This window comes from Salmo salar, chromosome ssa16 (assembly GCF_905237065.1).
Source record: "Salmo salar chromosome ssa16, Ssal_v3.1, whole genome shotgun sequence".
NCBI classification, from domain to species: domain Eukaryota; kingdom Metazoa; phylum Chordata; class Actinopteri; order Salmoniformes; family Salmonidae; genus Salmo; species Salmo salar.
In genome coordinates, this window is record NC_059457.1 from 85,762,860 (window position 1) to 85,779,796 (window position 16,937).

Sequence of the window (16,937 nt, forward strand, 5' to 3'; positions counted from 1 at the left end):
TATTTCAATACATCCTGTTATTTCTGTGCAAGGACAATATTATGTGTCTGCAGTCACACGGCTTGCTCTAAGGACTGTGGTGAAAGCCCGCTGGGTAAAAACTGGTTGAATCAACATGGTTTCCACATCATTTAAAAAAAAAGAAAAAAGTATTGTGATGACATTGAATCAAAGTGGAAAACTGTTTGGATTTGAAAAAAGACGTCTGTGCCCAGTTGGAGAGGTGTGTGTGTGTGTGTTTTCCCATGTCTCTGAAGGTTTGTTGCGGTCCAGCCTGGTTATGTGTATAGCATCTGTAAGCCTACTGTTTGAGTGGATATTTAGGAAGTATTTGATTTAATGGATGTTGTGTATTCTCTCCATCAGGGGTGAAGCTGTAGAAGAATAGCTGAAGAGAGAGAGAGAAGATGCCTCCTCCCCCACCACCCCCCTGCCCCTCCCCCACCCCCAACCTTCGCTGTGGTAAGCACGCCAAAGACGTCCTAGTTATATTGAAACTACTAATATGAGTTAACATGACAATGGAACATTCTGACTAAATATTAACATTCAATTTAGATGTAATCTTAGCTGAAGACAGCATCACCTTCTGCCATAACTTCTCATCACCTTCTGTCATGAGTGATTGAACCTTCTGTCATGAGTGATTGAAGGGAAATTTCTTAGGTCAGTACAGTTTTGACCTTGTTCAATAGGGACACCTTGTGGTAGTGGAAGGAAGCGTTTCCAGCATGGCAATGTGATTGTGCATGTTGTAGTCCTAGGTAATACTATATCATTTCCTATATTACTTAACTGGCTTCTTTGTTTGTGTTTATGTTGTCAACATTCGCAGGCAAATACACAGAAGCCATCACTCAGCAAGAATGAAGCGCAAGGAAGAAACGCCTTACTGTCTGATATTGGCAAAGGTGCTCGTCTGAAGAAGGCTGTCACCAATGACAGGAGTCAACCCATCATTGACAGTGAGTAAACATTTCTCTGATGGTGTGTATTCTAAAGGCTTTACTCAGAATGTACTCATCCTCAGTTTAACAATTAGGAAATATGGAAGCTACTTGAAACCTACAAAGGCCTTCTGCAGATAATGATTTCAAAACTTATGGTCTTGTGCTGGAGGAAAAGAGATTGAATACCTTTCTTCACAGAACCCAAAGGTGGCGGCGGTGGAGGTGGCGGTGGAGGTGGTGGTGGTGGAGGTGGTGGAGGAGGAGGAGGTCCAGTACTAGGAGGTCTCTTTGCAGGAGGCATGCCCAAGCTTCGGTCCTCAGGAGGGAACAGCAACGGTAATAATCCATCATGTGTATAATAAGAAGCTATAATGTACTGCAGCAGCCTCTTGAGGTTGTATTAATATGGTTTGTAGCCGTGTTTGAGATAAGCCATGATAACTATCTTGAACAAGTGTAATGTGTTGCTATATGTAAACTGTACTGCGCCACCTTTTTATACACGAGGGGAGGTCCTCGGGACAAGTCAATTACAGGTCTGTCAGAGTTAACCAAAGTGCCAAGGTTTATTACATAACAAAACGATAATAAAATTCATGACCCCAGAGACACACTGGCTCGGAGAGGGTCGGCAGGGGTCCTCCCCCTCCAAAAAAGTAACTCAGTCCAACTTTAAACGTACTCTTAAAGTTGTAATCGTGGAATGCGCAAGGCACAATTTCAAAATTGGGTAGTGCATCATCAGTTGCTCTCATCATCTTAGTATTGCAGACCTTAGGGAGTGAAGTTCCCCAGTGCTGGAAGGGGGGCCCCGAGTGAAAGAGTTTGGGAACCCCTGGTATAGAAGACATACATTATGGATAGCAGCAGGGCAAGAAATAATGCTAAGACTTGCATGTAAAACACTTTACATAAAGTATATTCACACTCTTTGTAAGATAACACTGGTGACTAAACTCTCTTTGTAAGATGATAACACACTGGTGACTAAACACTCTGTGTAAGATGATAACACACTGGTGACTAAACACTCTGTGTAAGATGATAACACACTGGTGATTAAACCGGCTGTGCGCGTGCGCCATCATGCGCTATCGTGTGCTATCGCGCATACATTTATTTTGTCCCCCTACACCAAACGCGATCACGACACGCAGGTTAAAATATGAAAACAAACTCTGAACCAATGGCATTCATTTGGGGACAGGTCGAAAAGCATTAAACATGTATGGCAATTTAGCTAGTTAGCTTGCACTTGCTAGCTAATTTGTCCTATTCAGCTAGCTTGCTGTTGCTAGCTAATTTGTGCTGGAATATAAACATTGAGTTATTTTACCTGAAATGCACAAGCTCCTCTACTCCGCCAATTAATCCACACATAAAACGGCCAACCGAATCGTTTCTAGTCATCTCTCCTCCTTCCAGGCTTTTTCATCTTTGAACTTATATGGTGATTGGCATCTAAACTTTCATAGTATTACATGTTACATTTACATCCAGAGTGACTTACAAATTGGTACATTCAACTTATGATATCCAGTGGAACAACCACTTTACAATAGTACATCTATATCATTTTTTGGGGGGGAGGGTAGGGGGGGGGAGGGTTGGAAGGATTACTTTATCCTATCCCAGGTATTCCTTAAAGAGGTGGGGTTTCAGGTATCTCCGGAAGGTGGTGATTGACTCCGCTGTCCTGGCGTCGTGAGGGAGCTTGTTCCACCATTGGGGTGCCAGAGCAGCGAACAGTTTTGACTGGGCTGAGCGGGAACTGTGCTTCCGCAGAGGTAGGGAGGCGGGCAGGCCAGAGGTGGATGAACGCAGTGCCCTTGTTTGGGTGTAGGGCCTGATCAGAGCCTTATACCCCAATTACCACGACTACCGGCAAAACAGTTCGTCTTTCAATCACCCACGTGGGTATAACCAATGAGGAGATGGCACGTGGGTACCTGCTTCTATAAACCAATGAGGAGATGGGAGAGGCAGGACTTTCAGCGCAATCTGCGTCAGAAATAGAAAGGAGTTCAATTTTAGCCCTTGGCAACGCAGACGCTCGTTGGCGCACGCGAGCTGTGTGGGTGCAATAATTGAATAACATGGATTTCTAAATTTATTTTGCGGCGCACGCGACGTGTCCAGTCTGGTCAGCATGTAACTGGTGATTAAACTGGTGATTAAACACTCTTTGTAAGATAACACTGGTGATTAAACACTCTTTGAAAGATGGTAATACACTGGTGATATTAGCATGCGAAAGAACGCATGTAAATTCATACGACTTGCCTCTGCTCTCTAACCAAATAGTTCCCTTCTAAAAGCGGCTTCCAAGACACTTTTCCCCCAACAGCATTGAAGACCTTACTGCAATACAAATCATTGTTTTACATAGCTGTCGTTTACTTGAGTAAGCGGTAAAACATTTACAGAAAAATAAACAAAAGTTGCTGACCAAACGTTTGACAACTTGTCACAAGCATAGCCCATGGGTGTCGTCCATGGCAGAAACACTGGCTCGCTAACCGAGAGTTCCGGCTCGCTAACTTAAACCCCAATTCTCACATCCACACCAGCCACTATGTGACACGGGCTACGTGTATTTCTGTAATGCATAGAGGACACTAGTTGGTTGGTTGTTTATAACCATAGCTCCATGTAGGACAAAATGATGATGGACAAAGTGTGTGATGTTTGAAACCCTTATGCTTCCACAGGAGGCCCTAGGCCCCCCATGGTACCTCCAGGAGGCCGTTCCTCAGGCCCCAGACCGTTTGGTGGTGGGGGCCCCTCCTCTGGCCCTCCACGGTTCTCAGGGGCCCCAGCCTTTCCCCGGAGCAGCGCCCCCCGACCTCCCCAGGGGACGGGCAGGCCCCCCCACGACCAGAGACCCCTGGCGGACCCCCTCCCCCCGTCCCCAACACCCCACGGCCCAACCAGAGCATCCAGAGCCGAGGGACCCCGCCTGTTCCAGGAGGAGCCCGGATCCCCAGCTCAGCGCCGGCCCCTCCACTACCCAACATTGCAGGCAGACACCAAGGCCTGCCTCCTCCCCCTGGCCCTATAGTGGCCTCGTCTGGGCCAAAACCCTCCTTTGGGGCCCCTCCGGTTCCCAGTAGTGGACGTCCCCCTCTACCCCCAGCCCCCCACCCTGGCAGACCCTCGGAGGACCCCTGGCCCCCACCCCTGGGGGGCCACCGGTCCTCCATATCCAGAGATGGACCCCCACCGCCACCATCTTTCAACTCCAAGCCCCCCAGCGCGTCTTCCTCTCGGCCCTCCATCGGCGGTGGTGGAGCTCCCCCTCTCCCTCCTGGCAGACCGGGCCCTCCACTGCTGCCCCCAACGCCTGCGGGAGGAGACGAACACACCCCCAGACTACCACAGAGGAACCTTTCACTCAACTCGCCGGCGCCCCCACCTGGCCGTTCAGGGCCACTGCCACCCCCTCCCAGTGAGAGGCCGCCCCCTCTGGGTAAAAACCCCTCAGGACGGACGGGTAAGGATGCTGCTTCCTTCAGTCTCCCCTCAGGTCATATAATGATGACCACTGTCTCTTTTTGGGTTAGCTTAGCAACTACAAACATAGCTAACCTTTCTGTGGTCAGTTTGGTCAGACATCAGTACACCGTGTATGTGTTTTGAGACTGGATGGAAGGTAGTTTGTAGCTATGATGTGACCTATAGCGATGATATACATGATGCTATTATATAGAACTAGTGTTGTATTGAACTCTGTGGTGTAACCTCTTCTCTCCCAGGCCCGCTCCCTCCCCCTCCCTCCTCAGGTCCACGTGGAGGCAGTATAAGGTCATCTCCAGTCCCCTCACCTCCTAACCGCCCGGGAGCAGAGCCCTCCCGTGGGGGACACCGGCCCCCGCTCCCCCCAGACCGACCGGGAATAGGAGGCCCTCCTCCCCCACCTCCCCCCATGGGCAACGGCTTCCAGAACTCCCATCACCAACACGTTGGTGAGTGTAACGGAAGGAATTCATATGATGAGTAAACCTGCTTGAGACCTTACTCCCTAATGTGCCATTAGCTCCCATTGCTAATGACTTGGCTTCAGCTCAGTGGGCTAAAAGATTTGTGGTGCAGAGAAGACCCGTGTTTGAACCCATATAGGTCTTTAACTGACCCAGCTGAGCGTTGTGTTTTTCTCTGTGTCAGATGAGTGGGAGGCCCGGTTCCAGTTCCACCCTGTCTCAGACCTCCCTGTCCCAGAGCCTTACGTGTCCTGTCAGAAGACATACCCCAGCAAGTTGTCCAAGACTGACGGCAGAGGTAGGAACCAAGGGCTTTCCTCCCAGACCTGGGTCAAATGCACGTCAAATACTTCGAAATTCTTGCGCTGTGCTTCGAAAATAGCAAACTCCCAGCTAAATCAAGTGTTTCATATATGTATTGATTTGTCCCAAATCTGTTTCCTCCTTAAAGTTTCCAGCCTGCCTTCAGAGTATCTTCCTGTCCTTAACAGCCTGCTTGACATGTCCAACTTATTTTCCTCTTCTTTCCTGTCCAGGTTCGGATAAAAAGTCCAGGGGTGCACCCCCACTACCCCCTATCCCCAGGTGAAGGGGTCGTTTTTGGGATGCCTCCCTCCCTCCCTCCCTCCCTCCCTCCCTCCCTCCGAGTACATGGATGTAAGTATGTCACTCCCACTGCCTCTGTCTATGAGGCTTATAGCACCTCATGGATGGACCATATTTGCAGTGGGACTCACACAACCATGTGTTTCTGCCTGGAGTTGACAAAATATTCTCATTTAACGAACAGCACCCCAAACCAACCAAAGTCTCAACAGAGGCTTGTTTTATAGGCTATGCATTTGGTATTACTCCACTATGTAGTGTTGAAACTGTATACTTTTGTTATCATTTTTCACTGTCTTTTTTTTCAATTCCGGATTGTTATGAAGGATCTTTCTGAGATTTAAGGGAAACCGTCGTGTTGGATGCTGTGCCTGTCTTCACCAAAGGGCAACCCAACTATAGCATATCAGTTACATTATTCTAACCATCAAAGGGTACTTTTACATACAATTCATGTGCAGTTCATAGCATGTCGTGAACTTTTTGACACGGTAGAGACAAAATGGACGCTTGTGTGTTACAGTATACATTGATTGAACTTTAGGTGAAAATTGAATGTTTTCTTTTTGCCTTGAAAGAAAGAAAACCGTCACTCATGACAGTTTAATTTTGTATGATTTGAGTTGTTGGGAAGGACTCTGTTTTTATTTTCTAAGTTATGTATTTGAACATTTTTTTACTATACAGTTACAGTATTATTTTCTGCTTCTGTACTACTGCTCTGGGATGTCTCCGCTACTTGATATTAACATCAAGCTTGTCTCAGAACCACTTGCAGAGTGACAATCCAATATTTGACCTATGAAAGAAAATCATTAAAATGTATTAAAATGTTATACATGATCCTGAAGTTATGATCTGAATGAGCTTTCTCATAGAATTTGCAAGTGTTTAATGTATGCAAGGAGGATATGAATATGGATCAAAATATGCTGGCTGTATGCTGATGTGTGAGAAAGTGCTATGTTTGGCCTCAGTGTTTTCTCTGTTCTGTAAAGACGATAATATGCATTTCTGAATAGAGAATGGGGGGAATGGCATGAGTATGTGTGTTTGACCAAAGACAATCGGCTGCACTAGGACGTAGTCTCATCCCACAGAGGCAGTGTCTCAGATACAACTTGCATTCGAGACTACCTAGGACCAAACAGCCAGAAACATCCAGCAGAAATGGAACGTTTCAAAAAGAGGACCATTAAAGTTGTGTGTTAGTTCCTCCTCAGGTGACAGACATAATGAATGACGTTCCTCATGGGGACATTTTTCTTTCAGTCTTCTTTCAGAATTGATTCTGTCTCTTGTTCCCTAGTTATCTCTGTTAACCCAGAAGTAAAATATAGTGTGGTTTGGTCAGCTACACGCAGAAACTGCCCACGGGAGATTAGTTCCCTATGACATTTACAATGGTACTGCAGAGTGCTTTATGTACTTTGGCTTCAAGGGAACTTATATATATTTTTTAGAAGCATTCAACGGCTTTTGTTTCTGCCTTTTTGAGTGTATTTTCTTCCTGATGCTTTTCAATGTAAAACAAAACAAACTATTTCCAAATGGATTTTCTAAATAAAGCAAATAAAGTTGGAATTGAGAGTTCTTGTCTTCTCGTACAATATTAAAGGAAGTGAGTTGCTTCACCAACACTCTCAAGCTACACTATTTAGAATCTAATCAAATTTTTAGGGTGTTATGTAGCTAGTGGAGTATTCTAGGTTTGTATCTATTTTAAAGATGTCTAGTCTTAGCTAATTCATTGATTTATTGACCGGTCTTAACTCGCATTATACAGACCTCTAAGAGACCCTTACCAACTTGCGGTCGCTTTCCCACCCAATCAAAGCCGAGTATAGCTCCTCACAACAACACACTTTGGCGACAATTGGATGCCTGGCTTGTCACTCATAATTTAGGGCGTTGTTCAACAATTGCACCAAAGGACACAAATGAGAATTGTTAGTGCTATCTGGGATCCTTGGGACATAACCTTTACTCTAACCTTAACATTTTACATTTCAACTTCAACTGGGCAAAATCCCAAGGATTCCGAACAGCATGCATTTGTACTACGGTTAGCTAGCTGTCAACAGCAATAGATAGGACGAATTAGACTAACGTTATATAGCTACATTTTGATAAAAAACGACAAGCGCGTGTTAAATATGCAATATCTCGTCATCAGATGTGCAAGGTATGACGCTTTTATCTTGTTGTATTTTTAGCACGCGAGTTAGCTAACGTTAGATGTAACTGTTACTAGCACCGAATAGCATGCTAACTTTAGCTAGCTACAGTACCTAGCTCCAAATCCAATAATTGGCATCGTTCAAGACATCACGAGTTACACGTATAAAAGGTTACTCTGTCAATCCTCACATGCTGAAATCCCCCATGACTATTTTTGAAAGCAGTTTCAATGCACAGTTGGGAGTAGGCTAAAATGCACTATTATCTGTGGTGTGCATGTCGTCAGCACTGCACTCCTCGTAAATAGCTTTATATTGGTTCTTTTTGACAACAGATTCACCGCTTTCTCCCTCTCCTGTATAGGGTATTGGTAGGGCCAGGAGTTTTTCCTGTCATTTGGTCAGGAAACGCTATTGGTCCTTGGTATTACATGTGTTTTCTGACAACCATAAAACCATATGGCCTACCCTACTACTCACTGATTATTATTGTTTCAACAAGGGCATTGCGGATGTATCACCCAGAACTGGAGCCCAGCGTCACTGTTCTGTACTCCGATATCGAAAGATATTCCCATCTGTGAAGTAATTTAGTCCTCATACAACTATGGATACCTACGTAGCCATCCATGGCAAGAACATATCCCACAACCCCCTCTCCTCCAGCCAAGCCATGTCTATCGACAAGCTCTTCCCGGCTCTCCTGGAGTGTTTTGGGATCATCCTGTGTGGATACATCGCCGGTAGGACAGACATCATCACCTCCTGTCAAGCTAAAGGATTAGGGAACTTTGTGTCTAAATTCGCCCTTCTGGCGCTGCTCTTCAAGAACATGGTTGTGTTGGACTTTAATAATGTGATCTGGTCGTTCCTGTGGAGTTTCCTGATAGCCAAGGTGTCGGTGTTCGTCCAGGTGTGTGTTCTGACGCTAGCCGTGGCCAGTCCGGAGAGCAGGTACAGCAAGGCAGGACTCTACTCCATCTTCGCTACGCAGAGCAACGACTTCGCCCTGGGGTATCCCATTGGTGAGGAGAGTTGCCTTTTGGAATGTGATCATAGTACAATAGGGCTAGTTTATTTTCCTTTGGAAAGTTCAACCTCTTTCTCAAAACAGTCCCAGCCGTTCCACACACAGTGCATTCTGAAAGTATTCAGACCCCTTCCCTTTTTCCACATTGTTACTTTACAGCCTTATTCTAAAATGGATTACATAGTTTTTTCCGTCATCAATCTACACACAATACCCCAAAATGACAAAGCAAAAACGGGTTTAGACATTTTTGCAAATGTATATAAAAAAATATATATCACATTTCCATAAGTATTCACTCTTTACTCAGTTCTTTTATTGAAGCACCTTTGGCAGTGATTACAGTCTTCTTGGGTATGATGCTACAAGCTTGGCACACCTGTATTTGGGGAGTTTCTCCCATTCTTCTCTGCAGATCCTCTCAAGCTCTGTCAGGTTGGATGGGGAGTATCGCAGCACAGCTATTTTCAGGTCTCTCCAGAGATGTTCGATCGGGTTCAAGTCCGGGCTCTGGCTGGGTCACTCAAGGACATTCAGAGACTTGTCACTAAGCCACACCTGTGTAGTCTTGGCTGTGTGCTTAGGGTTGTTGTCCTGTTGGAAGGTGAACCTTCGCCCCAGTCTGAGGTCCTGAGTGCTCTGGAGCAGGTTTTCATCAAGGATCTGTCTGTGCTTTGCTCCGTTCATCTTTCCCTCAATCCTGACTAATCTCCCAGTCACTGCTGCTGAAAACATCCCCACAGCATGATGCTTCACCGTAGGGATGGTGCCAGGTTTCCTCCAGAAATGACGCTTGGTTTTTGCTCTGACATGCACTGTCAACTGGGACCTTTATATAGACAGGTGTGTGCCTTTCCAAGTTGTAGAAACAACTCAAGGATGATCAATGGAAACAGGATGCACCTGAGCTCAATTTACAGTCTCATAGCAAAGGGTCTGAATACTTATGTAAATAAGTTATTTCAGTTTTTTCTGTTTTATAAATTTGCAAACATTTCTCAACCTTTTTTCGCTTTGTCATTATGGGCTATTGTGTGTAGATGGATGAGGAAAACATTTCATTTTAATCTATTGTAGATTAAGGCTGTAATGTAACAAAATGTGGAAAAAGTGAAGGGGTCTGAATACTTTCCGAATACACTGTATTTGTTGGAACATCTGGGGGTCCCTGAGGAATGGTTTGGAAACCATACAATAACATCTGCCCCCCTGTTCCCGTCCCCCCCCGTCCCTGCTCCCTGCAGTGGACGCCCTGTACAGGAACACACATCCAGAGTACCTGCAGTACATCTACCTGGTGGCTCCTGTCTCCCTGATGCTCCTCAATCCCATAGGATTTGCCTTCTGTGAGGTCCAGAAGTGGAAGGACCACCCAGAGAGACAGCAGGGCAAGTTGCAGATCATCAGAGTGCTGCTGCTGCAGGTCATTTCATCTTGCTTTCTTCTGTGATCAATACTTTTTGTGTTTTGCAAATTACATTAAATGGTGCTTTATTCTTTATTGGACAAGGAACATATTTTACATTCAATAAAAGTTGTAAATACGTAGGATTTTGTAACAAAGAAATTAGAGTGAAAGGATCTGTGTATCTGTTAGCTAGCTGTGATAAGAATGGAAAAACATCTTAATATCACAGTGAATAATAAAGGCTAGAAAACATGGAGCCAGGGTGTGTCTTAGGGGGTTGGGTTAAAACATGGAGTCAGGGTGTGTCTTAGGGGGTTGGGTTAAAACATGGAGTCAGGGTGTGTCTTAGGGGGTTGGGTTAAAACATGGAGTCAGGGTGTGTCTTAGGGGTTGGGTTAAAACATGGAGCCAGGGTGTGTCTTAGGGGGTTGGGTTAAAACATGGAGTCAGGGTGTGTCTTAGGGGGTTGGGTTAAAACATGGAGCCAGGGTGTGTCTTAGGGGTTGGGTTAAAACATGGAGCCAGGGTGTGTCTTAGGGGGTTGGGTTAAAACATGGAGCCAGGGTGTGTCTTAGGGGTTGGGTTAAAACATGGAGCCAGGGTGTGTCTTAGGGGGTTGGGTTAAAACATGGAGCCAGGGTGTGTCTTAGGGGGTTGGGTTAAAACATGGAGCCAGGGTGTGTCTTAGGGGGTTGGGTTAAAACATGGAGTCAGGGTGTGTCTTAGGGGGTTGGGTTAAAACATGGAGCCAGGGTGTGTCTTAGGGGTTGGGTTAAAACATGGAGCCAGGGTGTGTCTTAGGGGGTTGGGTTAAAACATGGAGCCAGGGTGTGTCTTAGGGGGTTGGGTTAAAACATGGAGTCAGGGTGTGTCTTAGGGGGTTGGGTTAAAACATGGAGCCAGGGTGTGTCTTAGGGGTTGGGTTAAAACATGGAGCCAGGGTGTGTCTTAGGGGGTTGGGTTAAAACATGGAGCCAGGGTGTGTCTTAGGGGTTGGGTTAAAACATGGTGTCAGGGTGTGTCTTAGGGGGTTGGGTTAAAACATGGAGCCAGGGTGTGTCTTAGGGGTTGGGTTAAAACATGGTGTCAGGGTGTGTCTTAGGGGGTTGGGTTAAAACATGGAGCCAGGGTGTGTCTTAGGGGGTTGGGTTAAAACATGGTGTCAGGGTGTGTCTTAGGGGTTGGGTTAAAACATGGCGTCAGGGTGTGTCTTAGGGGGTTGGGTTAAAACATGGCGTCAGGGTGTGTCTTAGGGGGTTGGGTTAAAACATGGAGTCAGGGTGTGTCTTAGGGGGTTGGGTTAAAACATGGAGTCAGGGTGTGTCTTAGGGGTTGGGTTAAAACATGGCGTCAGGGTGTGTCTTAGGGGGTTGGGTTAAAACATGGAGTCAGGGTGTGTCTTAGGGGGTTGGGTTAAAACATGGCGTCAGGGTGTGTCTTAGGGGGTTGGGTTAAAACATGGAGTCAGGGTGTGTCTTAGGGGGTTGGGTTAAAACATGGCGTCAGGGTGTGTCTTAGGGGGTTGGGTTAAAACATGGTGTCAGGGTGTGTCTTAGGGGGTTGGGTTAAAACATGGAGTCAGGGTGTGTCTTAGGGGGTTGGGTTAAAACATGGCGTCAGGGTGTGTCTTAGGGGGTTGGGTTAAAACATGGCGTCAGGGTGTGTCTTAGGGGTTGGGTTAAAACATGGAGTCAGGGTGTGTCTTAGGGGGTTGGGTTAAAACATGGCGTCAGGGTGTGTCTTAGGGGGTTGGGTTAAAACATGGAGTCAGGGTGTGTCTTAGGGGGTTGGGTTAAAACATGGAGTCAGGGTGTGTCTTAGGGGGTTGGGTTAAAACATGGAGTCAGGGTGTGTCTTAGGGGGTTGGGTTAAAACATGGAGCCAGGGTGTGTCTTAGGGGGTTGGGTTAAAACATGGAGTCAGGGTGTGTCTTAGGGGGTTGGGTTAAAACATGGAGTCAGGGTGTGTCTTAGGGGGTTGGGTTAAAACATGGAGTCAGGGTGTGTCTTAGGGGGTTGGGTTAAAACATGGAGCCAGGGTGTGTCTTAGGGGGTTGGGTTAAAACATGGTGTCAGGGTGTGTCTTAGGGGGTTGGGTTAAAACATGGAGTCAGGGTGTGTCTTAGGGGGTTGGGTTAAAACATGGCGTCAGGGTGTGTCTTAGGGGGTTGGGTTAACAGCAATAAGACACATTTTTGTGGACTGTAAGGAAAGTGGACAGTAAAGTATTCTTCTATACGGTGGTGGTCATCGTGTCCCACTTTTCTTCAAACCTATTTTATAGGTACTGAAGAACCCGATAGTGTTCATGGTGGTGGTCGGGATCGTGTCCCACTTTGTCCTGGGCCAGAGGATCCCTGCTGTGATGGAGGAGTTTGTGGACGGCCTGGCCAACTCCTTCGGAGGAGCAGCTCTCTTCTACCTGGGACTATCTATGGTGGGACAGCGTGTCCACATGTCCTGCCTGGTTAAATAGACAGTGTGTCCACATGTCCTGCCTGGTTAAATAGACAGCGTGTCCACATGTCCTGCCTGGTTAAATAGACAGCGTGTCCACATGTCCTGCCTGGTTAAATAGACAGCGTGTCCACATGTCCTGCCTGGTTATATAGACAGCGTGTCCACATGTCCTGCCTGGTTAAATAGACAGCGTGTCCACATGTCCTGCCTGGTTAAATAGACAGCGTGTCCACATGTCCTGCCTGGTTAAATAGACAGCGTGTCCACATGTCCTGCCTGGTTATATAGACAGCATGTCCACATGTCCTGCCTGGTTAAATAGACAGCGTGTCCACATGTCCTGCCTGGTTAAATAGACAGCGTGTCCACATGTCCTGCCTGGTTATATAGACAGCGTGTCCACATGTCCTGCCTGGTTAAATAGACAGCGTGTCCACATGTCCTGCCTGGTTAAATAGACAGCGTGTCCACATGTCCTGCCTGGTTATATAGACAGCGTGTCCACATGTCCTGCCTGGTTAAATAGACAGCGTGTCCACATGTCCTGCCTGGTTAAATAGACAGCGTGTCCACATGTCCTGCCTGGTTAAATAGACAGCGTGTCCACATGTCCTGCCTGGTTAAATAGACAGCGTGTCCACATGTCCTGCCTGGTTAAATAGACAGCGTGTCCACATGTCCTGCCTGGTTAAATAGACAGCGTGTCCACATGTCCTGCCTGGTTAAATAGACAGCGTGTCCACATGTCCTGCCTGGTTAAATAGACAGCGTGTCCACATGTCCTGCCTGGTTAAATAGGCGGCGTGTCCACATGTCCTGCCTGGTTAAATAGACAGCGTGTCCACATGTCCTGCCTGGTTAAATAGACAGCGTGTCCACATGTCCTGCCTGGTTAAATAGACAGCGTGTCCACATGTCCTGCCTGGTTATATAGACAGCGTGTCCACATGTCCTGCCTGGTTAAATAGGCGGCGTGTCCACATTCTGTGTGGAACACATGTGGAGAATGTTTCTAATGCTCATGTTATGCCAATAATGTTGTGATCAGTCATGAATATTGTTATTTATTGTTCCTAATATCATCACATCATACTCTGGTATGTTGTCCTCTGATGAGGTTTTATTAATGTGATACAAATGTCTTTGAGCATTAACAAGCAGGGTTAGTGAGTTTTTGCACTTATCACTGATGCTCTTGTTTAAATGACTCCTCACATATGAATTCTGTTGTTGTTGTGTGACTTTAAGCAGGAAGTGACCCCGCTGTGTATGATGATGATCCTTTGCAGAGTCTACCTTAAACACTTTGTTTCTCCAGATAATTGATGTCAAGTGACTGAGGTGCTGTGGGTTCAGCCTGACTGCCTCAGCCTTGTAGGATGAGTGGCTGTGTGTATTATTATTTGTTGAATGTGGTATATTCATTGAAAATCACTGATGCTATGGGCTGTCTACCTCAATGCTGCTGCATGACAAGCATGTGAGAAGAACACACATCTGCTTGTGTTACTGGGTGACTGGGTGACTGACTGACTGGCTGCATGACTGGCTGACTGACTGGCTGGGTGACTGACTGGCTGCATGGCTGGGTGACTGACTGGCTGCATGACTGGGTGACTGGCTGACTGGGTGACTGACTGGGTGTGACTGACTGTGACTGGGTGACTGACTGACTGCATGACTGGGTGACTGACTGGGTGACTGACTGACTGCATGACTGGGTGACTGACTGGCTGCATGACTGGGTGACTGGCTGCGTGACTGACTGACTGCGTGACTGACTGACTGACTGGCTGCGTGACTGACTGACTGGCTGCGTGACTGACTGGCTGCGTGACTGACTGACTGACTGGCTGGGTGACTGACTGGCTGGGTGACTGACTGGCTGGGTGACTGACTGACTGGGGTGACTGGGTGACTGACTGACTGGCTGACTGACTGGCTGACTGGGTGACTGACCTGACTGGGTGACTGACTGGCAGGGTGACTGACTGGCTGGGTGACTGACTGACTGGGTGGCTGACTGACTGGGTGGCTGGGTGACTGACTGACTGACTGGCTGGGTGACTGACTGACTGACTGGCTGGGTGACTGACTGACTGGGTGACTGACTGACTGATTGACTGGGGTGGCTGGCTGGGTGACTGACTGACTGGGTGACTGGCTGGGTGACTGGCTGGGTGACTGACTGACTGACTGACTGGGGTGGCTGGCTGCGTGACTGACTGACTGACTGACTGACTGACTGACTGACTGACTGACTGACTTGTACATGTCAAGCAGGGTTGCATAATGGCTATATCATTACCTCTAACTACGGTCAAAATAAACTATGTGAATAACAAACCCATGATGTCTATGTCAAACAAACAAATCAAAAGCTTTTAATTGTTGATTTGATGAAACAAGACTAGTGTTCAGCTGTAAAAGACAGCTTTATGGAAGCAGAGAAAGGCCTGTGGTTTACACTACAGTACTGAGGCACCAGATGTACTGTTACCCTGTATGGCCTGGTTTACACTACAGTACTGAGGCACCAGATGTACTGTTACCCTGTATGGCCTGGTTTACACTACAGTACTGAGGCACCAGATGTACTGTTACCCTGTATGGCCTGGTTTACACTACAGTACTAAGGCACCAGATGTACTGTTACCCTGTATGGCCTGGTTTACACTACAGTACTGAGGCACCAGATGTACTGTTACCCTGTATGGCCTGTGGTTTACACTACAGTACTGGGGCACCAGATGTACTGTTACCCTGTATGGCCTGGTTTACACTACAGTACTGAGGCACCAGATGTACTGTTACCCTGTATGGCCTGTGGTTTACACTACAGTACTGGGGCACCAGATGTACTGTTACCCTGTATGGCCTGGTTTACACTACAGTACTGAGGCACCAGATGTACTGTTACCCTGTATGGCCTGGTTTACACTACAGTACTGAGGCACCAGATGTACTGTTACCCTGTATGGCCTGGTTTACACTACAGTACTGAGGCACCAGATGTACTGTTACCCTGTATGGCCTGGTTTACACTACAGTACTGAGGCACCAGATGTACTGTTTCCCTGTATGGCCTGGTTTACACTACAGTACTGAGGCACCAGATGTACTGTTACCCTGTATGGCCTGGTTTACACTACAGTACTAAGGCACCAGATGTACTGTTACCCTGTATGATTCCAGGTGATGTCACAAGATGAGGTGCTGTTCCTTTACCCTGTATCCCATGATGGACTGCTATTATTGGGAGTGACACGTTCCACAGCTAGCAGGAAGTAAGACAACACAGAATGAAAACACCACCAGTTGGGTGTACAATAACTTCCCTCACAACACCACTCATGATGTCCTCTCTGTTAAAGCGTTGGAAACCTAAATCTAGCTGCATTCTACTGTGTATAGATTAGGCTACTGGTGAAAATCAATAGTACATTTACAAAAACAAATGATTTACCTTAACTTCACACATTTTCTGAATCGGTGCTCATGGTCACAGTCACAGACAGTTCAAAGTGCATCCGTCTCAAATAGTCATTCAGATTCCCATGTAAAATGGCTTTTTAACCTCCCTGGGCTACCCTAGTCTACAGCCAGTGGAATCGCGTGGCGCGAAATACAAATACCTCAAAAATGCTATAACTTCAATTTCTCAAACATATGACTATTTTACACCATTTTAAAGACAAGACTCTCGTTAATCTAACCACATTGTCCGATTTCAAAAAGGCTTTACAGCGAAAGCAAAACATTAGATTATGTCAGGAGAGTACCCTGCCAAAAATAATCACACAGCCATTTTCAAAGCAAGCATATATGTCACAAAAACCAAAACCACAGCTAAATGCAGCACTAACCTTTGATGATCTTCATCAGATGACACTCCTAGGACATTATGTTATACAATACATGGATGTTTTGTTCAATCAAGTTCAAATTTATATCAAAAAACAGCTTTTTACATTAGCATGTGATGTTCAGAACTAGCATACCCATCAAACTTCTGTGAATTTACTAAATTACTCACGATAAACGTTCACAAAATACATAACAGTTATTTTAAGAATTATAGATACAGAACTCCTCTATGCAATCGCGGTGTCAGATTTTAAAATAGCTTTTCGGCGAAAGCACATTTTGCAATATTCTGAGTACATAGCTCGGCTAGCTATTTTGACACCCACCGCTCGCTAAACTCAGAATTACTATTAGAAAAATTGGATTACCTTTGCTGTTCTTCGTCAGAATGCACTCCCAGGACTTCTACTTCAACAACAAATGTTGTTTTGGTTCCAAATAATCCATAGTTATATTC

General features: G+C 46.2%; 2 protein-coding genes across 3 annotated transcripts; both read left to right on the top strand.

The window, feature by feature from the left end:
- Positions 1-372: 372 nt before the first annotated feature.
- LOC106592365 (WAS/WASL-interacting protein family member 1) lies at positions 373-7,126 on the top strand (the record flags this gene model as incomplete). The annotated part of the gene is given in 8 exon segments (XM_045698346.1): positions 373-462; positions 836-965; positions 1,149-1,286; positions 3,662-3,756; positions 3,759-4,443; positions 4,706-4,915; positions 5,115-5,228; positions 5,467-7,126. Coding segments are annotated over 8 exon segments (1,515 nt in total), but the record flags the coding sequence as incomplete, so codon positions are not given.
- Positions 7,127-7,452: 326 nt separating this feature from the next.
- On the top strand, positions 7,453-13,835 carry LOC106594395 (integral membrane protein GPR155). Of its 2 annotated transcripts, XM_045698349.1 has the most exons (4): positions 7,453-7,721; positions 8,219-8,741; positions 9,991-10,169; positions 12,438-13,835. In XM_045698349.1, exons 2-4 carry the CDS (start codon positions 8,324-8,326, stop codon positions 12,627-12,629), a joined length of 789 nt encoding a protein of 262 aa, XP_045554305.1. In that variant the 5' UTR covers positions 7,453-7,721; positions 8,219-8,323; the 3' UTR covers positions 12,630-13,835. The 2 variants fall into 2 exon arrangements, with proteins under 2 accessions (XP_045554305.1, XP_045554303.1); XM_045698347.1 differs by having other exon boundaries at positions 7,453-8,741.
- The last annotated feature ends 3,102 nt before the right edge of the window (positions 13,836-16,937 follow it).